This window comes from Sinohyriopsis cumingii, chromosome 18 (genome assembly GCF_028554795.1).
Source record: "Sinohyriopsis cumingii isolate HCF-2022 chromosome 18, ASM2855479v2, whole genome shotgun sequence".
NCBI lineage: Eukaryota > Metazoa > Mollusca > Bivalvia > Unionida > Unionidae > Sinohyriopsis > Sinohyriopsis cumingii.
In genome coordinates, this window is record NC_142978.1 from 13,560,227 (window position 1) to 13,585,380 (window position 25,154).

Here is a 25,154-nt window from a genome sequence, read left to right on the forward strand (position 1 = left end):
GCATTTATTAAGTATGTGTATAAATCAAATGCCTGACAGACAATATATAAACATGTCAAGTTTCTGACAGACAATATGTTATGTATAAATTAAGAACTTGATAGACAACATGTACATGTTAATTTGTTAAGTGCTTGATAGACAATATGTACATGTTAAGTGCTTGATAGACAATATGTATGTGTTAAGTGCTTGATAGACAATATGTATGTGTTAAGTGCTTGATAGACAATATGTGTTAAGTGCTTGATAGACAATATGTATGTGTTAAGTGCTTGATAGACAATATGTATGTGTTAAGTGATTGATAGACAATATGTACATGTTAAGTGCTTGATAGACAAAATGTACATGTTAAGTGCTTGAGAGACAAAATGTACATGTTAGGTGCTTGGTAGACAACATGTACATGTTAATGTGTTAAGTGTGCTTGATAGACAATATGTATGTGTTAAGTGCTTGATAGACAATATGTATGTCAAGAGCTTGATAGACAATATGTATATGTTAAGTGCTTGATAGACAATATGCACATGTTAAGTGCTTGATAGACAACATGTAATGTTAAGTGCTTCATAGACAAAATGTACATGTTAAGTTGATGGACAAAATGTACATGTTAAGTGCTTCATAGACAATATGTTAATAGCTTCATAGACAATAATTATGTTAAGTGATTGATAAGCAATTTGTACATGCTGAACACTATGTGTGTGTCTGTGTGTGTTTTTAATGATTAAATACAATGATTTCATGTTAACTACATAACTGTGTGTGTAAGACAGATCAGATATTTGGCTGGTTAATAACAAAATTCCAAACTCACTCTGACCAATACACTAACTATTAGCATTGTATTGGAAAAGGAATATGCCTTTAACATGGAGTACCCCCCTCTCACTCTCTGTCTCTCTCTCTCTCTCTCTGTCTCCATTAACAGTTCTTATATGCATATAATTATGCACATATAAATACCTTTTCTTTTCTCTACCACTACTTGATTCTTGTATGTAAGTTACACTGCATGATGATTCCCCAGCCTACACCTACCTATTTTACAAGTAAAAATACTTTAGACATTTTGCATATGACTAGTGTATGAAACCAATGTAAAAAATGTACAGCACTTACTATATAATCATCCATCCATACATGTGCTAGTCTAAGTGAGTTTTTGGTCATTGTGTCTTCCCCATTTGGAGATCCATAGGGTCGACGTTTTCGGAAGATATGTCCAACACGGGAACATGGAATTATGTCAAGTCTACCCCTACATTGCCAAATCTGGAATAAAAATAAAAAATTATCCAATATCAACTATTTATTATTACTTAAGCATGGAGTTTTTATTGCAAGGAGACTTGAATAGTCCTTCTTGCAGCAATACTAAATTTTGTGCTGTCATACTAAATAAAAGGTACATTTCACATGCTGTTCACTTTTAGTTCATTTTACACATCCTGTCATTCCATGAAAAAATAAACACATAAATGTTTACACACAAAACATTTCAAGTTTACTTGGTCCCTTCAACTGCAGAAAGTAAAAAGGTATATAAATTATGAGATGTATTTTACTGCAATTTAATAAAACTGTTCAGCAGTATAAAAAAAAAAAACTTTTATATATGTACACATATCTAGCCATTTAGGTAACCTTGAACCAGGATTACCTGTGTTTTCTTCAATGAGCAATGAAGCTACCCTGATTACTGTTCATGCAGGGTTGTTCTACTGTATGACACGTGGTAACTTTCTGATTGGTTAGTTGCTACTTGTCTGTATAAACAACATAGCATGAACAGCATATTAGTGGTGGTCATTCCATTGGAGCTTCTGAAGGGTGCTGGCCATGGCACTGCAGTAAGAAAAGTGACTAATGATTCTTTTGCTTCAAGGAAAATGTGACTTGACCTTTGTCCCATATGATAAGGTAAATAGATTTATAATATGGTTAATGTAACAGTTTATTTTATATGTACGCTGTATGTTTCTCTGGAATGTATGTTGATGTATTTTAGTACATTTTAATAAGTTATCAACTTGCATATTCTATTATGAGCCTATCATTCTGTCCATACACTTATCTGTCTGTCTGCTCTCTACTTTTGCTCTAAACACTGTTGTTTAGGTTTATTTGATTCACTATCTCTCTAGATGGATAATTAATAAATATATGGTGTAGTAAGTTATTCATACTGAATGTACTGTAAACAGAATCAATGTAAACATGTAGAACAATAATGCAATGATGACAGCATTATTTATTGTTGTAGAAAATGTATTTTTTATTGTATTTGCAGGGTGTAACAAAGCAGGAGCAATGTATCAATCTCCACTTATCAACCTTAATGCACAATAAAACCCAATAATGAACAAATGCAATACAAATTTTTTTTGTTTCTTAAGTCTTGGGACATATGACCAAAGTGAAAAAAATGTTTCACCATAAGTTCTGGGACAGGAAAAAAAATAATTATTTTATCGTGTCCCAACATATATGGTAAATACGGCAGATGGAAAGCATTGAAGAAAGTGCCCTATCACTAACTGCCCCTCCATTTCATTGAACAAGAATTAAATTTGCACACACTAAAGATTACAGATTCCTCTCCTCAAACACACATAGAAATGGTTATGGTAAATGAATAAATATGAAAAATGGATATGTTGGCAACTGAGCAAATGCAATATGTACATTGGTAAGTGAATACACATAAAGAAATGTGTATGTTGCAAAGTGTATAAAAATTAGGGGTTGGGGATTGAGGAGGGTAAAACTAATTTTAATTATGCAATTCTTACCATAGCTATTATTTAGCTTTCATTTTCATGCCAGAAAAGGGGCTCCGAGTGGCCGAGTGGTCTAAAGCGCTCTCCGTTACAGATCATTGCCATCTCACCTCTATCTGCATGGGTTCAAGTCTCCAATTCAGCCAATGTGGGTATGTGAGAAAGCTTGCCAGTAGCTTCTCGTGGGTCGGTGGTTCTTTCTGGGGTTTTCCCGGGTTCTTCCTCCACCATTAATACTGGCCGCCATGAATAGCCTATCGTGTGCTGAAAAATGGTGTTAAACCGTACAACAACAACAACAACATGCCAGAAAGAATGCACCGTCCATCTGATGTGTATACATCCTCCCTTAGAGTGAAGAATTGTCAGTATCATTCATATCCTTATGTAACTTGCCTTGTCCTTGGTAATGTCCATGATGCTTGACCATGCCTTGGAGAAAAGGTCTAGGCAAGCTCTGAAGGGAATGCGTGGGAGAGGGATGTGCAGCTGGAGAGGGCTCAAGTCCCTAGGGCTGTCCCTCACCCCTCCATTGGGAAATGAAGGGGGCTTTGTGAACTGTCTCCTTCTATTCCAGGTTCAATGGGCACATCTGTTTTTCGATTTCTGAGAGCCAGATGGACGAGGAGGATGTCCATTTTGAGGCTGTATATTGGACTGGGGCTGTGTCTGCTTGAAGAACTTGGCAAAAGTCCCTTGAGGGCAATTCACATTGACACCCCTCCTGGCTGATTGTAATAGGCCTGAAGTGGATGTGAAGGATCTATGTAGATAATCCAACAAGTCTTGAGATGCTATGATAGGAATGAGGCCTCCAAACAGACTCTCAGCTTCAAGTGGAGCAGCCCAAGGATGTCTTTACTGTGATTAAGTAATATTTTTAAGGAGTCCAAAGCAACGTGAAGAAGTTCTGCTGACAAAGCCAAAGAAACAGAAGGAGAATGCTGAGATGTCTTGGCCACAGCTTGAAGCACGCATTGAAGGGAGGTCTGTATGTGAAGCTATAGTGACAAGCAGATTTTTTATTCCATAGCTTCAATGTCTTTTATGAAAAGTGTGCTCAGGCTCTTGGTCGCACCGGCAACAAGCAGGGGAGGTTGTGGGCAATGTTGGAGAATGTACCTGATAACTGACAGAAGACAACAAGGGTTACAACGCTGAGGAGGGAACAGCCAACCATTGACGTTGTTGATTAATATTCTGGCCTGTTGAAAACCTCTCTGCAATTTCTTCAATCATAGTGGAATAAGGATGGAGGAGGAGGTCTGATTGAGGTTGAGATCTTTTCCAGACTTGAAAGGATCTTTTTGGACTGTGTGACAATTTGGGCACCAGTTATTAGGTAAGAGGTGATAGACTTCATTTATTGCCTTGTCAAACAACCATACCTCCTCTTCTACATCTAACAGAGACGAAGAAGCAAATGTGAGAGCAGGCCTTACTTGTGTTCCTCCATGTCGAACTCATCAGCCTACCAGAATGGAGATAGGGCACTCTGAGCTGGAGAGAGTGTGAGTATCACTAAGTCCCTAGGAGGTGTAGAGGGAATAGGAACACTATGCACTAAGTCCTGTACTGCAACATGATCAGTAGCAACTGAACACTCGTAGAGATCTCCCCAAATGTTTGCTTTTAAAAATTAGCTGGAGAATGACCCCATCAAGGTCGGATCAGCATGACTACCATCTACTCCCCACACCAGACAAAGACTGTCACTAATGATTAACAGGTGCCTGCATCAGAGGATGGGTATTAAGCTGCGTCAGTTAGAACTACATAGTTACACAGGCATTACAAAACTGATATTCTCACAGATCTTTACATTACAAAGGAAATATACATTAAAATAATTTATCTATACAAATCTACTTCAGATCAAGATATTTTAAATAAAACATTAGATGGAAAACATTGCAAATAAAAATTATTTAATTGGCATTTAAATATTAATGTAATGCCTACACTAGGCGTAAGAGACATTTTCATTGATCAAAATTTCCTTGAATATCTTTAATTACAGTGTACTAAGAATGTTGTTTGGGAAGAAAATGTAAAATATTATATAACTTCTTATTAAAAGTTGATAATTTCATAATGTTTATTAAAATTTCCAGGTCTATCTACTGTGTTAAACCATAAACCAGCGATCTACGAACTTTTCAGTTATCAATTTTGATCGAGATTTTCAAAAAATAGGAATCAATTTTGGGGGGTATTTTCTGGTTTGAAAAAAGAATCCATGCCTGACCTAGTGTTATAAGCAGGCTCATGAGTTATCAGGGCACAAGTTATCAAGGCAGTGTTGTAATTTGAAACCCATGAAAATAAAGTATATCACAAAGATTCATATACATTATGTGTAGTTAGTGCTGATTTAACGAAAGCATTCAACCCATATTCTCTAAGATGAACATTTCTTTTGTCATGTTTTACATGCCTTTTTACATGCCTTACATGCTTTACATGCCTCACATGTTTTACATGCTTTACATGCCTTACATGTTTACATGTTTTACATGCTTTACATGCCTTACATGTTTTACATGCCTTACATGTTTTACATTACATGCCTTACATGTTTTACATGCTTTACATGCCTTACATGTTTACATGTTTTACATGCTTTACATGCCTTACATGCTTTACATGTCTTACATGTTTTACATTACATGCCTTACATGTTTTACATGCCTTACATGCCTTACATGTTTTACATGCTTTACATGCCTTACATGCTTTACATGTCTTACATGTTTTACATTACATGCCTTACATGTTTTACATGCCTTACATGCCTTACATGTTTACATGTTTTACATGCTTTACATGCCTTACATGCTTTACATGTCTTACATGTTTTACATTACATGCCTTACATGCTTTACATGCCTTACATGCTTTACATGTCTTACATGTTTTACATTACATGCCTTACATGCTTTACATGCCTTACATGTTTTACATGCCTTACATGCTTTACATGCCTTACATGTTTTACATGCCTTACATGCTTTATATGCCTTACATGTTTTACATGCCTTACATGTTTTACATGCCTTACATGTTTTACATGCCTTACATGTTTACATGTTTTACATGCTTTACATGCCTTACATGTTTTACATGTTTTACATGCCTTACATGTTTTACATGCCTTACATGCTTTACATGCCTTACATGTTTTACATGCCTTACATGCTTTACATGCCTTACATGTTTTACATGCCTTACATGTTTTACATGCCTTACATGCTTTACATGCCTTACATGTTTTACATGCCTTACATGTTTTACATGCCTTACATGTTTACATGTTTTACATGCTTTACATGCCTTACATGTTTTACATGTTTTACATGCCTTACATGTTTTACATGCCTTACATGCTTTACATGCCTTACATGTTTTACATGCCTTACATGCTTTACATGCCTTACATGTTTTACATGCCTTACATGTTTTACATGCCTTACATGCTTTACATGCCTTACATGTTTTACATGCCTTACATGTTTTACATGCCTTACATGTTTTACATGCCTTACATGTTTACATGTTTTACATGCTTTACATGCCTTACATGTTTTACATGTTTTACATGCCTTACATGTTTTACATGCTTTACATGCCTTACATGTTTTACATGTTTTACATGTTTTACATGCCTTACATGCTTTACATGTCTTACATGTTTTACATTACATGCCTTACATGTTTTACATGCCTTACATGTTTTACATGCTTTACATGTCTTACATGTTTTACATGCCTTACATGTTTTACATTACATGCCTTACATGCCTTACATGTTTTACATGTTTTACATGCCTTACATGCTTTACATGCCTTACATGCCTTACATGTTTTACATTACATGCCTTACATGCCTTACATGCTTTACATGCCTTACATGCCTTACATGCTTTACATGCCTTACATGCCTTACATGCTTTACATGCTTTACATGTTTTACATGCTTTACATGCCTTACATGTTTTACATGCCTTACATGTTTTACATGCTTTACATGCCTTACATGTTTTACATTACATGCCTTACATGCTTTACATGCCTAACATGCCTTACATGCCTTACATGTTTTACATGCCTTACATGCCTTACATGCTTTACATGTTTTACATGCTTTACATGCCTTACATGTTTTACATGCCTTACATGTTTTACATGCTTTACATGCCTTACATGTTTTACATTACATGCCTTACATGCTTTACATGCCTAACATGCCTTACATGCTTTACATGTTTTACATGCCTTACATGCTTTACATGTCTTACATGTTTTACATTACATGCCTTACATGTTTTACATGCTTTACATGCCTTACATGTTTTACATTACATGCCTTACATGTTTTACATGCCTTACATGCTTTACATGCTTTACATGTTTTACATGCCTTACATGTTTTACATGCCTTACATGCTTTACATGCCTTACATGCCTTACATGCTTTACATGTTTTACATGCCTTACATGCTTTACATGTCTTACATGTTTTACATTACATGCCTTACATGTTTTACATGCTTTACATGCCTTACATGCTTTACATGCCTTACATGCCTTACATGCTTTACATGCCTTACATGTTTTACTTTACATGCCTTACATGTTTTACATGCCTTACATGCCTTACATGCTTTACATGCCTTACATGCCTTACATGCTTTACATGCCTAACATGCCTTACATGCTTTACATGCCTTACATGCTTTACATGCCTTACATGCCTTACATGCTTTACATGCCTTACATGCTTTACATGTTTTACATGCCTTACATGCTTTACATGTCTTACATGTTTTACATTACATGCCTTACATGTTTTACATGCTTTACATGCCTTACATGCTTTACATGCCTTACATGCCTTACATGCTTTACATGCCTTACATGTTTTACTTTACATGCCTTACATGTTTTACATGCCTTACATGCCTTACATGCTTTACATGCCTAACATGCCTTACATGCTTTACATGCCTTACATGCCTTACATGTTTTACATGCTTTACATGCTTTACATGCCTTACATGCCTTACATGCTTTACATGCCTTACATGTTTTACATTACATGCCTTACATGTTTTACATGCCTTACATGCTTTACATGCTTTACATGTTTTACATGCCTTACATGTTTTACATGCCTTACATGCTTTACATGCCTTACATGCTTTACATGCCTTACATGCTTTACATGTTTTACATGCCTTACATGCTTTACATGTCTTACATGTTTTACATTACATGCCTTACATGTTTTACATGCTTTACATGCCTTACATGCTTTACATGCCTTACATGCCTTACATGCTTTACATGCCTTACATGTTTTACTTTACATGCCTTACATGTTTTACATGCCTTACATGCCTTACATGCTTTACATGCCTTACATGCCTTACATGCTTTACATGCCTTACATGCTTTACATGCCTTACATGCTTTACATGCCTTACATGCCTTACATGCTTTACATGCCTTACATGCTTTACATGTTTTACATGCCTTACATGCTTTACATGTCTTACATGTTTTACATTACATGCCTTACATGTTTTACATGCTTTACATGCCTTACATGCTTTACATGCCTTACATGCCTTACATGCTTTACATGCCTTACATGTTTTACTTTACATGCCTTACATGTTTTACATGCCTTACATGCCTTACATGCTTTACATGCCTTACATGCCTTACATGCTTTACATGCCTAACATGCCTTACATGCTTTACATGCCTTACATGCTTTACATGCCTTACATGCTTTACATGCCTTACATGCTTTACATGTTTTACATGCCTTACATGCTTTACATGTCTTACATGTTTTACATTACATGCCTTACATGTTTTACATGCTTTACATGCCTTACATGCTTTACATGCCTTACATGCCTTACATGCTTTACATGCCTTACATGTTTTACTTTACATGCCTTACATGTTTTACATGCTTTACATGCCTTACATGCTTTACATGCCTTACATGTTTTACATGCCTTACATGTTTTACATGCCTAACATGCCTTACATGCTTTACATGCTTTACATGCCTTACATGCTTTACATGCCTTACATGCCTTACATGCTTTACATGCCTTACATGTTTTACATGCTTTACATGCCTTACATGCTTTACATGCCTTACATGCTTTACATGCCTTACATGCCTTACATGCTTTACATGCCTTACATGTTTTACTTTACATGCCTTACATGTTTTACATGCTTTACATGCCTTACATGCTTTACATGCCTTACATGTTTTACATGCCTTACATGTTTTACATGCCTAACATGCCTTACATGCTTTACATGCTTTACATGCCTTACATGTTTTACATGCTTTACATGCCTTACATGCTTTACATGCCTTACATGTTTTACTTTACATGCCTTACATGCTTTACATGCCTTACATGTTTTACATGCCTTACATGTTTTACATGCCTTACATGCTTTACATGCCTTACATGCCTTACATGCCTTACATGCTTTACATGCCTTACATGCTTTACATGCCTTACATGCTTTACATGCCTTACATGTTTTACATGCCTTACATGTTTTACATGCTTTACATGCCTTACATGCTTTACATGCCTTACATGTTTTACATGCCTTACATGTTTTACATGCTTTACATGCCTTACATGCTTTACATGCCTTACATGCCTTACATGCCTTACATGCCTTACATGCTAAAATGATCATTTTATATAAGTATTTAATGCTTTTGTCACATGCTCATATGAAATAAAAGATGATTTGAAAATAAAATATAGGAAAAACAAAACATTCTATCAAACAAAATTCTACAGATAATTCCAGGACTTATACTTACTCTGAAAGATATCTCTAAATTTTCCCCTCCCCAGATATCCATTCCTGGATCATACTGACCCATCTCAAAGAAATACTGACGGTTTATTGCAAACAACCCTCCAGCCATAGTAGGTGTTCTGAAAAGAGACAAAACACAGTGTACTCAGTATATAGGAAGACCATATCCCATGATAGAATTTAGAGCACTACAAAACTGAACGTCAGTTTATTCCAAGTGAATACTGTTCATGTAAATATTAGATGAGTTACCATTGGCTAACATAACACAGACCCTGATCTACCATTGTATAATCATACCTGCTAGCCCCTAAAGAGGAATGAGTCTTACCTAAGTAGCAAAATAGAGTATAAAAAGTGCAGCCTATGTATTACTATGTATTAGATGCTATAATTACAAGAAAATGTATTAAAAACAAACATTTATTTTTGCAACTAACCTGGATCTGCAGCTGGTTAAAGTTCTTGGCACTCATGGGCAAAATCCATGCAGACTATAACCAGAATACAAATATAACATGCGCTGATAATATATACAAGACACATTTTATGAAATCTATACATCTAACTTTCCACTGAGTGATTGTAAACTTCACAAATCCTACAACAAGCATGATGATGTGCTGAACGTGAGTGCTTTATTTTACATGACTTGTATGTTCTTTTTTACATTTCTAAAGCACTGTTAATTTGTCCTTTTACTAATTGAATATGTTTCAAAGCTTTTAAAGATTCCTCTACACTAACATTTTTCAGTCCCTTAACATTCATGAGTAACACTGAGAAGTCTGCTTCTCTTTATATCTTGTACTATTATTTACAATACAGACTGGTCCTCCAACCAATTCTCTTTTAATATAATGACTCTGCAAGGCATATTTTCAAAATGAAGAAACCCCATCTGTTTTCAAGGAAATCTGTCCTAAATAGCAACTATAAGTACAGCATAATAACAGTATTAGGAAAGTACATGTAGGTCTATGAGGGACAGGAGTCCTATACACTACTGTTATGTAGAAGTACTTGTAATGAACAAGAGTACTCTACACTACTGTTATGTAGAAGTACTTGTGACGAACAAGAGTACTCTACACTACTGTTATGTAGAAGCCTTCTTTTCTGGAATATTCTCAAATTTATATGATGTGTGTGATCAAAGATCTAATAATAGAAAACAACATAGCTTTTTATTGCTAAATTTTTTGTATGTACCAAACAAATGCAATCCATATATAGGCAAGTGTGAGACACAGTTCAGTGAAAAATACCAAAATAATTATGTGAAAGGTGTAATGGTTTGCAGGTATGAATAATACACCAACATATCATGGCCTATGCTGTTTGTTCTAATTTGTGTTAACAAGTTGCATAAACCCAGAACTGCTGGCACATTATGTGATGGCAGATCTGGATCTCTGTTGTTTACAGTTGTTGCAACTTGTATGCAATCATACATTGTATGGATTTTTAACTTTAGGCACAAAGTAGTTGACCTCAGATTAGATTTTTAAAAATATGAACATTTTACATGAAGACATGGTAAGAGTATAAATATTCTGTGCTGTTTCAGAAATATTAGGTTCAGTAATGGGTGTAATTTTTTAGAATTTTATTACAAATAACTTTAAATGACACTTTATTTCCATCCTCATACATTCATATTCCTTGGAAGATCATTATATACATACCCCAAGAAAAACACAAGCAAAAAGCAATGATAAAATACCTGCACAATTTGGACAATAGTCGACAAAAGGTGTGATTCATTACAAAACTGATTGAATGTCACAAGCTGTGATCTCACAAAGAAAGGTTCACTTTGTGTGTTGAAAGAAATTGTACTACCCTGTTATTTGTTATGAACAGACATGAAATCCCCTTTTCTTTACCCTGTATAGTACCTGGCCATTACTGTAAAAATCCACAGCAACCAATAATTTTTGTTTGGAAGTTTCTTGATGACTTTTAAGGTGCACAGAATTCAACAATCAGGACTGAATTTAATTTTGGCTAAATTATGTTAGTATGAAATTTTTGAACCATTAAAAATGAAATTACATAAATACACCTACATGACTATTTTGACACAGACTTTAAGTATCTATGACCTACATGATTATTTTGACATAGACTTTAAGTATCTATGACCTACATGACTATTTGGACACAGACTTTAAGTATCTATGACCTACATGACTATTTGGACATAGACTTTAAGTATATATGACCTACATGACTATTTTGACACAGACTTTAAGTATCTATGACCTACATAAATATTTTGACATAGACTTTAAGTATCTATGACCTACAGGACTATTTGGACATATACTTTAAGTATATATGACCTACATGACTATTTTGGACACAGACTTTATATATGACCTACATGACTATTTGGACATAGACTTTAAGTATCTATGACCTACATGACTATTTGGACATAGACTTTAAGTATCTATGACCTACATGACTATTTGGACATAGACTTTAAGTATTTATGACCTACATGACTATTTGGACATAGACTTTAAGTATCTATGACCTACATGACTATCTGGACACAGACTTTAAGTATATATGACCTACATGACTATTTGGACATAGACTTTAAGTATCTATGACCTACATGATATTTGGACATAGACTTTAAGTATCTATGACCTACATGATATTTGGACATAGACTTTAAGTATCTATGACCTACATGATATTTGGACATAGACTTTAAGTATTTATGACCTACATGATATTTGGACATAGACTTTAAGTATTTATGACCTACATGATATCTGGACATAGACTTTAAGTATCTATGACCTACATGACTATTTGGACATAGACTTTATATATGACCTACATGACTATTTGGACATAGACATTAAGTATATATGACCTACATGACTATTTGGACATAGACTTTAAGTATCTATGACCTACATGACTATTTGGACATAGACTTTAAGTATCTATGACCTACATGACTATCTGGACATATACTTTAAGTATATATGACCTACATGACTATTTGGACATAGACTTTATATATGACCTACATGACTATTTGGACATAGACATTAAGTATATATGACCTACATGACTATTTGGACATAGACTTTAAGTATTTATGACCTACATGATATTTGGACATAGACTTTAAGTATCTATGACCTACATGACTATTTGGACATAGACTTTAAGTATATATGACCTACATGACTATTTGGACATAGACTTTAAGTATATATGACCTACATGACTATTTTGACATAGACTTTAAGTATCGATGACCTACAGGACTATTTTGACATAGACTTTAAGTATATATGACCTACATGACTATTTGGACTAGATATTAAGTATCTATGACCTACATGACTATTTTGACACAGACTTTAATTATCTATGACCTACATAACTATTTTGACATAGACTTTAAGTATCTATGACCTACAGGACTATTTGGACATATACTTTAAGTATATATGACCTACATGACTATTTGGACATAGACTTTATATATGACCTACATGACTATTTGGACATAGACTTTAAGTATCTATGACCTACATGACTATCTGGACACAGACTTTAAGTATATATGACCTACATGACTATTTGGACATAGACTTTAAGTATCTATGACCTACATGATATTTGGACATAGACTTTAAGTATCTATGACCTACATGATATTTGGACATAGACTTTAAGTATCTATGACCTACATGATATTTGGACATAGACTTTAAGTATTTATGACCTACATGATATTTGGACATAGACTTTAAGTATTTATGACCTACATGATATCTGGACATAGACTTTAAGTATCTATGACCTACATGACTATTTGGACATAGACTTTATATATGACCTACATGACTATTTGGACATAGACATTAAGTATATATGACCTACATGACTATTTGGACATAGACTTTAAGTATCTATGACCTACATGACTATTTGGACATAGACTTTAAGTATCTATGACCTACATGACTATCTGGACATATACTTTAAGTATATATGACCTACATGACTATTTGGACATAGACTTTATATATGACCTACATGACTATTTGGACATAGACATTAAGTATATATGACCTACATGACTATTTGGACATAGACTTTAAGTATTTATGACCTACATGATATTTGGACATAGACTTTAAGTATCTATGACCTACATGACTATTTGGACATAGACTTTAAGTATATATGACCTACATGACTATTTGGACATAGACTTTAAGTATATATGACCTACATGACTATTTTGACATAGACTTTAAGTATCGATGACCTACAGGACTATTTTGACATAGACTTTAAGTATATATGACCTACATGACTATTTGGACTAGATATTAAGTATCTATGACCTACATGACTATTTTGACACAGACTTTAATTATCTATGACCTACATAACTATTTTGACATAGACTTTAAGTATCTATGACCTACAGGACTATTTGGACATATACTTTAAGTATATATGACCTACATGACTATTTGGACATAGACTTTATATATGACCTACATGACTATTTGGACATAGACTTTAAGTATCTATGACCTACATGACTATTTGGACATAGACTTTAAGTATCTATGACCTACATGACTATTTGGACATAGACTTTAAGTATCTATGACCTACATGACTATTTGGACATAGACTTTAAGTATTTATGACCTACATGATATCTGGACATAGACTTTAAGTATCTATGACCTACATGACTATTTGGACACAGACTTTATATATGACCTACATGACTATTTGGACATAGACATTAAGTATATATGACCTACATGACTATTTGGACATAGACTTTAAGTATCTATGACCTACATGACTATTTGGACATAGACTTTATATATGACCTACATGACTATTTGGACATAGACATTAAGTATATATGACCTACATGTCTATTTGGACATAGACTTTAAGTATTTATGACCTACATGATATTTGGACATAGACTTTAAGTATCTATGACCTACATGACTATTTGGACACAGACTTTAAGTATGTATGACCTACATGACTATTTGGACATAGACTTTAAGTATATATGACCTACATGACTATTTGGACATAGACTTTAAGTATGTATGACCTACATTACTATTTGGACATAGAGTTTAAGTATATATGACCTACATGACTATTTGGACACAGACATTAAGTATCTTTGACCTACATGACTATTTGGACATAGACTTTAAGTATCTATGACCTACATGAATATTTGGACATAGACTTTAAGTATCTATGACCTACATGACTATTTGTACATAAACTTTAAGTATCTATGACCTACATGACTATTTGGACATAGACTTTAAGTATCTATGACCCTTTTGGATAGATGAGAAACCAAACTTTTGGAGAAAATGTGTTTTGGGCCAATAAAATAGCTAAAAAAACAATGCTTACCTAGACAAAATACAGACACAATAGTGACCTTCCCATCCAAGGTAGAATATGTTCTCTTTTTTAAAAATCACGTAATGCATTTGAAGTCATTGATCTATGTTTCTATTTCCATAATATTTTCAAATTGTTTACTGTTCAACATAAAAAGCTGTAATTACTCTTTCAAGTTACATCCTGCCTTCCTCATGCATCCCAGTGGCATAGAGCCTTTCTGTCCATGCACACGATACTTTTGTTATCTGAAGAGAAAGCATTCAATGTCTTCTTACATAAATCTAATATGAATAAAAAAGAATTAAAAACCTGCTTACTCTATGGGTAAAATCATAGCTTCCTTTTCATTGAAATATCCAGATGGTAAATGGTCCCATCTAAAATGCAGTCCCCAATTAAAGCCTCCTTTTACAAGAGGCGAGGCTTCGTACTCAAAAGAGTCTGAATTTATAATATCAATCACAGGTATTGCAACATTCCGACGATTCTCTGCTACACGACCTAGTAGTGGCTCCAACCACTTGACATTTACTTCACAGTGACTGTCCAGAAAGACTAAAACCTGAAATAATGTAAATTATACAACGTCTAAGATGATGGTGGTGACAATGAATAGGATAATAATGATAGCTAAGATGATGACAATGTCAGCTAATAGTTATAAAAATAACAGACAAGTTGATGATTTTAATATTTTTCACATCTATGACTACAATATTAACACATCTGTGTTTCTTTAACAAAATGCTCTATTCTTAATGGAATGTTATAACATCATGCCAACAAGTGACTTATTCAGAGAGTGCTGAACAAGCTGTAAGAACCTGTCATGCTATCGATATAGGTATGAATAAAACTTACACCAAAGAAGAAATGAAGGAGGAGTAGGAAAAAGAAAACAGATTTTCTTTCATATACATGGCCTGTTGACAATGTTCATTATTATACACCAAACATGACTATACCTCAGCTGTAGCAATTCTTGCCCCATACATTCGGGCACGAATCAGGCCCAGCCGTTGTGGAGTCCGCACAAATTTAATTTTATGAGGTAAAATATTCCAAATGTATTCTGCAATTTTTTCATGGAGGTGTTCTGAAAAGAAGTAGAGAAAGAGTGCAAGAAAACTTATCAAAATTTTTTTTTAAATTACTGCACCCTGGAATATGTCACCATTAACAACTGTGGCAGAAAGCAAAAATGTCAGGTATTTCCTATTTTTAAATATGCACATCCATGAAGGATTGCTGATACAACCTGCAAACATATTATGGTCACTGTCTACACTCCCACCTAAAGCATCAGGGATACTGTGATACCCATTGTCTATCCATCTGTCTGTCTGTCTCTCTATCCATCTGTCCATTTATTACTGTCTTCTCACAGATTATTTAGTGGTAATTCACTGAACTTGAGAGACTGAGGGCTCCCACACTGTAACACTGACCATAGTAGCCAATATAGTGTATTGAATTATAAGGGAGGTAAATGATAGCCATTAGGTCTCATTGGATAGTTTCATATTTTGACACCTCCCTAATTTTCAAGGTAGAAGGCATGAACCTAATTATCACAAGCCTAACATTTATAAATTCACACAAAAGCTAAATCTGTAGTGTGGTTTAGATTTACTTTGAGTTAGGCTTGGAAATGGGTTGGCTTGTTGGTGACTGCCTGTCAGTTAGATGAGCACTGGAGATCAAATGCATAACTTGGGCAGCAAATGAGCTTCCGATTTGGCTTATGTATTTACGCGTGTCTGCTACAGATGTAAATATCTAAAAATCTAGATGGTTGAGGGGTGATGAAAAGTATGCTAATTTGTTAAAGTACTAGTGAACTTTATTCATACATAAGGCACATACTGATTCTTTTAGTTGCCTTGTCACAGGAAAATAGCTCTTTCCTGTCAAAAATGAATGTAAAAAAGAGGGGTTGGTGGCAGTCTTAGTTCAGTATAAAAGCCATCACTGCATCATGAATTAACCTGATTACTGCAGACAAAATTTCACATGTATGCTTTCTACAAAAATCATTAGTTTGTTTTTATTTGTATCTTCAGTGTAAAATTATTCTCATTTTTCTGCAATAGGTCATTGTCAGATGAAAATTCACCAGATAAACTGTGCAGTGTGACCTTAATGTGTACTGAATTATAAGGGAGGTAAATAATAGCCATTAATGTGTACTGAATTATAAGCAAGTTAACCTTGTACTCAAGTCTATAACAAGCAAATTTAGGTATGTTATACACAAATGCAACTAATAGATTAAACCAGTATTGCACTTGTCTTGGATGTTGAGCTCTGTGATGTGCTCAGCCCTACTTTCAAATAAATATGAAAGCTCAAGAGTTTGAGTCACCTCATCCTAAAATTTGACTGTATTTATTGCGGACCTTCTCATCAGAAAACCTAGAAAGATGTCGGCAATTCCTCCATTTTGAGGTTGACTTAAACATGTCTTTGCCACCAAAATACTTTCTAATCAGACAGTAGAGGAAAAAATAATACAAAGTGTAATAGTCTCTTATAAGCCCATCCATTATGCAGCAGAAAAGTGGCTTTATAAGATGGATGGCCTTTGTAGAGAGAGACAAAACAGATTTGACTAATTATTACATAAAGTATCAAAACCAATTTGTAAATAATTACTTTTTCATTTCATTTTTCATTTAAAAATGACATGCACATTATAGAATAAATGTGAAAAAAATGTATATCAATATTATATAAATAATTAGTAATCATCAATCAAAGTGTAAAACCACCTTGTCAATAAAACCAAGTCACAAACATCTGGTTGTAACTATCATCATCAATTCATTCCTGTAGAATCTGCAAATGATGATGTTCATTTGAATCTTCTAATATCAAATTTTTCAGCAGTGATACAATGGACAAATGTCAATGTGTTGAATTTATAAATCAACAAATATTTGTAGGATATTTAACTGCCAATCCCATTATATGGCCACTTACAAGCATGTAAATGTGATAGTTTTCTGCACTAACATGCGAACTGCTGGCCATGTTATGGGGTGGCCATCCTACTAGAATAATTCTAATATAGACTCATCAGTGGTATGGATTCTGGCCACATAATGTGGTTGGTATTCCCTCATCAAGCTTTGAGAATCTAGGTATGACAGTATACATGTTGCTAAACCGTATATCTAGGTATGACAGTATACATGTTGCTAAACCGTATATCTAGGTATGACAGTATACATGTTGCTAAACTGTATATCTAGGTATGACAGTATACATGTTGCTAAACCGTATATCTAGATATGACAGTATACATGTTGCTAAACCATATATCTAGGTATGACAGTATACATGTTGCTAAACCATATATCTAGGTATGACAGTATACATGTTGCTAAACCATATATCTAGGTATGACAGTATACATGTTGCTAAACCATATATCTAGGTATGACAGTATACATGTTGCTAAACCATATATCTAGGTATGACAGTATACATGTTGCTAAACCATATATCTAGGTATGACAGTATACATGTTGCTAAACCGTATATCTAGGTATGACAGTATACATGTTGCTAAACTGTATATCTAGGTATGACAGTATACATGTTGCTAAACCGTATATCTAGGTATGACAGTATACATGTTGCTAAACCCTATTTGAGATCAATTCAAAACCTTAACCTAAACCAGTAAGATGTGAAATGTAGGTCATGTACATGTACAATCATCTAATTTGATGAGTATAGCATTAACAGAACATGAGAATTAAACTAAAAACACAGCTTAACCAAAGACAATGAAGCATGAAATATTGGCCACAGTAACCTACTTTTGTGATGAGGGTGTATTACTCAAAAAAGATGTATCCTCTCACCAACTTTCATGAATCTAGATATAGTAGTATCTATACAGGGTGAGAAAAAAAATACCTGAGCTGAACACAAAAAGATTAAACCTAAGCCAGTCATATGTTATATGTAGGCCACAGTGACCTTTCTTTGTGGTAATAGTGTGGTACTAACTGAGATACACACAATCACATAGTCTGATGATTCTATCATAAACAGCTTGATAAATAAACTTAAACAAAAATAATTAACCAAAGTCAGTAAAGAATGAGACACAAGTTACAGTGACCTACATTTGTGATGAGTGTGTAGTACTCATCAAGATGCATACTTTCATCAAGTTTCAAAATTCTGGGTATAATAGTAATTATAATAGTGTACAAATAAAATGTGCTAACACAAAAACTTCAGTAAGAATGTACAACTAAGGTACATGTTTGTACTTTTTTAATTGACTACCTTGGGGGCAGGTAGTATGAAACCCACATCAAACTGCTGACTAGGACCTAGAAGGAAAGAATGGTTGACACTGACTGCGGATGTACATATGTATGTTTTTATCTGTGCCAATTTTGATACCATCACCAAAACTGATGTCTATGCTGGAGGTAATACTGTTACAATAGCTTACCTCTATTTCATAAAGGTGAGCTAAAAAATGATTCCATATTTCATCACTAGCCTTCTCCCAAGCTGATAAACTATTCTTAAAGATAAATCTTTATTTAAACACAAGCCCCCTTTTGTTGAGGGATTATATAATGATGGAACTTGTTTTCATTCAGAAACTTCTGCTTTCTCCCACTAGGACAAACAATAGACTGGTTCCAAATTCCACTGAATATTAACAAAATACTGAGCTTAACATCAGTTTACCATTAATCTCTCAAGGTAAAAGATGAGTTTTTTAATGTTTTTATGATAACTGTTTCTATTTTGGACCTCGGAACTAATTTCAAAGACTAAAAGTTTGCCAGCGCATTATATTATTCAGAACATTGTCTCTTTTTGAAGCGAGCCTAATAATTTCAACATCAGAGACCCGGAGGTAATTGTAATGATACTTCCCAAATTTGATAAGTTTTGAACATGGCTATATGTGTGAGGAATGGAGTTTTAAAACACGATAGGTCTTGAATATAACACTCAACATTTCAACAATCAATGAATTATCTGCACATTTAAATTTTAATGTTATTCCTGCAACTTTGTAGTGAAAAAAAATTCAAGAAACACTTAAGTTTTAATTGTCTGCAACTATTTTCTGCATTGCTGTTACTGATGATGTAATCTATTTATCGTGATGTTATGAAGTTATTGTAATGTAAATTCTATTATGGGCTTTAAGGAAGTTAAAATTGGTCATTATTTACATATGAGTTCTTTCTAGCATGCAATGGAAAAGGATGAGGATGTTGCAATTGTATGTTAGCTTTCAGAGGACAGTAAAGTGTTTAATTTTGCCTTCACAGAAAAGCAGTACTGATACTTCATGTGACATCAATTCTTTGAAAATTGATAAATATTTAAGGAAACAGTCAGTTAAAGCACCCCTATATTAACCTTCATAGTTGTTGCAGAAGCTATAAATGTCAAATTTTGTTTCAAACTTTGCAAGTACTTGACAGGAACAAGAATCTTTACCCCTATACACCATTTTTGGCTGTAATCATCAACTAAAACTAGCTTTACCTTATACACTATTTTGGTGGTAATCATCAACTAAAACTAGATTTACCCATATACACTATTTTGGCTGTAATCATCAACTAAAACTAGATTTACCCCTATACACCATTTCTGGCTGTAATCATAAACTAAAACTAGCTTTACCTTATACACTATTTTGGTGGTAATCATCAACTAAAACTAGATTTACCCCTATACACTATTTTGGCTGTAATCATCAACTAAAACTAGCTTTACCTCTATACACCATTTTGGCTGTAACCATCAACCAAAACTAGTTTTACCCCATTACAACATTTTGGCTGTAATCATCAACCAAAACTAACTTTACTCCTACATACCACTTTGGCTGTAATTTAATCAACCAAACCCATGTTTACTCCTACATACCATTTTGGCTGTAATCATCAACCAAACCTATTTTTACCTCTATACACTATTTTGTTGCAATTATCAACCAAAACAAACTTTACTCCTACATACCATTTTGGCTGTAATGTAATCAACCAAAACCATGTTTACTCCTACATACCATTTTAGCTGTAATGTAATCAACCAAAACCATGTTTACTCCTACATACCATTTTAGCTGTAATGTAATCAACCAAAACTACCTTTACCCCTATACAACATTTTGGCTGTAATCATCAACTAAAACTAGCTTTACTCCTATACACCGTTTTGGCTGTAATGTAATTAACCAAAACTACCTTTACCTCTATACACCATTTTGGCTGTAATGTAATCAACCAAAACTACCTTTACTCCTACATACCATTTGGCTGTAATCATCAACCAAAATTAGCTTTACTCCTACATACCATTTTGGCTGTAATGTAATCAACCAAAACCTTGTTTACTCCTACATACCATTTTAGCTGTAATGTAATCAACCAAAACTACCTTTACCCCTATACACCATTTTGGCTGTAATCATCAACTAAAACTAGCTTTACTCCTATACACCGTTTTGGCTGTAATGTAATTAACCAAAACTACCTTTACCTCTATACACCATTTTGGCTGTAATGTAATCAACCAAAACTACCTTTACTCCTACATACCATTTGGCTGTAATCATCAACCAAAACTAGCTTTACTCCTACATACCATTTTGGCTGTAATCATCAACCAAAATGATCTCGTAAAGTAGATGAGGTGGTGTTCTGTCAATAACAGAGTGAACAGTGCGTAGGAGGGCTGACCATGCTTCGTTGTAGAAACAGATGATGACACTTGCCTGAGGAAGATCTGACTGGTATGTAACAGATTCACATCTGCAATTTAAAAAAAAAGGTTTACACAAAATTTAATCTACAGACATGCCTTAGCACTAAATGTCAACCTTTCACCTCTTTTTTTCTAAGTTGTATAATCCATAACTTTACAAAATTTATAAGATTCCAAATGACTCTGATCTTGAAGTTTCTAATACCAATGAAACATCAAAATAAGATGCACAACTTAGCTAAGCTCTGCAACCATTTTTTAGCAGATGTAAAATATAACAAATAGGCAGAGATTACTGTCCGTATGAAAATATTGAAGCTCATCTTGTCAATTTAATTAACTACTAAAAGACAAACAAATACAGAATCACGACAATGTAGTATTTCTGCAGAACAGAGTGAATTAAAGCTGTACCGATGTCACTTTTTGCCAATTATATGGATACAGCATATAGCCAATTACTAAAATTGCCGATACTGATTATAAGACCGATTATTTCAAGAAACTGCCTGTTCTACAGTTAGTGAAAGCACTAGTAATTCATTGACCAGTAAACCATGCCCTATTTTTGTTATACCTAACAATGGCCTAAAATGGGTGCAGATTTATGTTAACAGTTCAAATGTGATCTCAAGCTACCATACATGTGATAACTATTTCCCACATTTTATATCCCACCTTATTTCTTATTGTTAACTCATGTATGCAAATAAAACTCTTTACATAATAACATATTTATTCCAAATTAGTCATATATGCAAATAAAACGCTTTACTATATTTATTCCAAATTAGTTTTTGGGGGGCACATATGCTCTGTGATATGTTTCTTCATTCCTTCTTTTAATTTAATGGTGGTAATCAATGCTTATATATACAGTACAGTAATGCTAGGTCAATTTGACACGTGTAAGTTTCATTGGTGGGAATGGAGATCATAATTTGCTTGTCGAGACAAAATCTACAGCATTCAGTGATCATTCCAGGGATTTAGGAAGCAATTCACTCATAAACAAGCAAAGCATGTAAAGCGCGGCAAAAATACATTTCTGAACTTCTGGTTGACGGAGAAGTATTTTGTGAAGCTAGCCATAAAAGTGGGAGGGGGGGCATTTAATTCCTGAATGCGTGAAATCGACGGTCGCATTATACGTCACTTATCTTTTAGTATTAAAATGTCATTATCTAAATATAGTTTCTTACAAAACTATTATTTGGAAAATAATATACATAATATAGATTTGCTTAATACCTGACATTTCTATTAAAAAAAGAGACTCTAGAAAAGTAGATATTTTACATTTGATAATGCGTTTATTTCAGGTGACAACAGTTAGACCTATGCACTAAAGGTGATGCGCAATGCAAAGACCATGTTAGTAGTGCAAAACAGTCATTTAATGTTGTTGTTGCTGTTGCTGTTGTAGGGTTTAACGCCATTTTTCAGCACACGATATGCTATAAATGGCGACCAGTGTTAATAGTGGAGGAAGAACCCGGGAAAACCCCCAGAAAGAACCACCGATCCATGAGAAGCTACTGGCAAGCCTTCTCACATACACACGTTGACTGAATCCGAGACTCTTTACCCACGCAGACAGAGGTGAGATGGCAGTAATCCGTAATGGAGAGCACTTTAGACCACTTGGCCACTCGGGGCCCCAGCCATTTAATGATTTTTATTTGTAATATTATGGCTGTATTGCAATAAAGTAATAACTATCCCATCTTTTTCAATTTTCACTGACTATTACATTAATAGTCTTGGAAAAATATTCACTACTTATTCTGGCGACATTTTTTGAAAATTGGCAACAAAATATTGAGATTGGCGATTTTTTGGGTGACAACTTTTTAAAAGCCAGGACCATCCCTGTAATGTGTATGCTGGAAGTTCAACAGACACACGAGGCTTCATTGGCTGGTTGACTGCTGTGACAGGGATGAGTGCATGCATTGATAATTTACTGTGTGCAGACTATCAGCGGTAGTTTACAGCAAGCATGTTAAAAAGTATTTACTTTTAAGAATATACTGTCTTTCAAATTAACCCACAAATCAAATGTTTATTCCTTAATTTCCATTATTTAATTCTGATTTAAAATTCAAGCCATGTCAAGATGAATGTTATGATTATATTTTGGAATTTTTTTTACGTTGGCACCAATTATTTCTGCCGATACTGACTGTTCCAATAATCGGCCCAATTATTAGTATGGACAATTAATCGGTACAGCTTTATAGTGCATCTTACTTTAATCATTCTACTGTATCAGAATATACGTGATCTGGATCCCCAAGAAATTCTTAATCATCACTAAATGCTGAGCACCCAAACACAAAACATTAAACGTGAACATTTATCATTATGGTGTCATCTGCCTACTTTATGCAGTTTTGCATGCAAAAATAGAAGGATGCCTATTGGCAGATACCAAATATATTTGCTTTTAAAACTGCAAACTAAATAAACCCAGATCTGCCACAGCATAATGCACAGATCTGGGTCTACGCAGTTTTTGGATAAATCAACAAGACAGACCCTTATTTGCATGCACATTATGCAACAGCTGATCCAGATCTTTGATGTTTGCAGCTGGAACTGAGTTATAAGCAAATATATACAGTACATATGCAACTAAGATTTTTATTTTGTCTGACTTTATCAAACTTGAAATCAATATTGATAAGACATAGCTCAGCTAGACTTGAGAGACAATCTGTAACAATCTGCTCCTTATTTTTTTCCCCACAGGCACTGATTTAGACATTAACTTTTTTTGTATGTATGTTTGTCAGTTCAGACAGAGATATTTGTCAATTTCCACAGGACAGATTTTTGGTATGACCAATTAGTCACACATGGAACATGCATAAAACAAGATAAAAAGCAATGTTATCAAATAATTACTACCACAAAACAACTCTCAGTTTAAATATTATAAAACAATTTATTAATGCCATTAATTGTTAGTGAACCTTAATTTCAGTATATTGGAAACAAAACTTTGTAGCCAAATATCAACACACAAGCAAATATACATATTAGCAATAAATGAAGTTGTTTTATGTTATCTTTATAGACAAAAACGATGATTACATTATAGTAAACAGTATAAGTCCTAATAAAATAAAGCATTTTGTCTAATTCCAAAATATATAAAACAGTAAGTCACATTAACTGTCAACAATTAGGAATCTTGAAATAAATTTATAGATAAAAACATCACAATATTTCTTTACAAGAGTTCTTTGATGGGAGTGATGCTTA

At 34.0% G+C, this 25,154-nt stretch overlaps 1 protein-coding gene across 1 annotated transcript in view; it reads right to left on the reverse strand.

The window, feature by feature from the left end:
* LOC149776125 (polypeptide N-acetylgalactosaminyltransferase 11-like) overlaps nucleotides 1-25,154 on the reverse strand; it is a 96,872-nt gene that overhangs the window by 37,107 nt on the left and 34,611 nt on the right. Inside the window, exons 4-8 of the mRNA XM_089942379.1 lie at nucleotides 21,765-21,931; nucleotides 16,085-16,215; nucleotides 15,437-15,681; nucleotides 9,670-9,787; nucleotides 1,132-1,284 (exon numbers count right to left, since the gene is read on the reverse strand). Coding sequence (XP_089798505.1) covers nucleotides 1,132-1,284; nucleotides 9,670-9,787; nucleotides 15,437-15,681; nucleotides 16,085-16,215; nucleotides 21,765-21,931 — 814 coding nt within the window. The remainder of the gene's footprint in view (nucleotides 1-1,131; nucleotides 1,285-9,669; nucleotides 9,788-15,436; nucleotides 15,682-16,084; nucleotides 16,216-21,764; nucleotides 21,932-25,154) is intronic.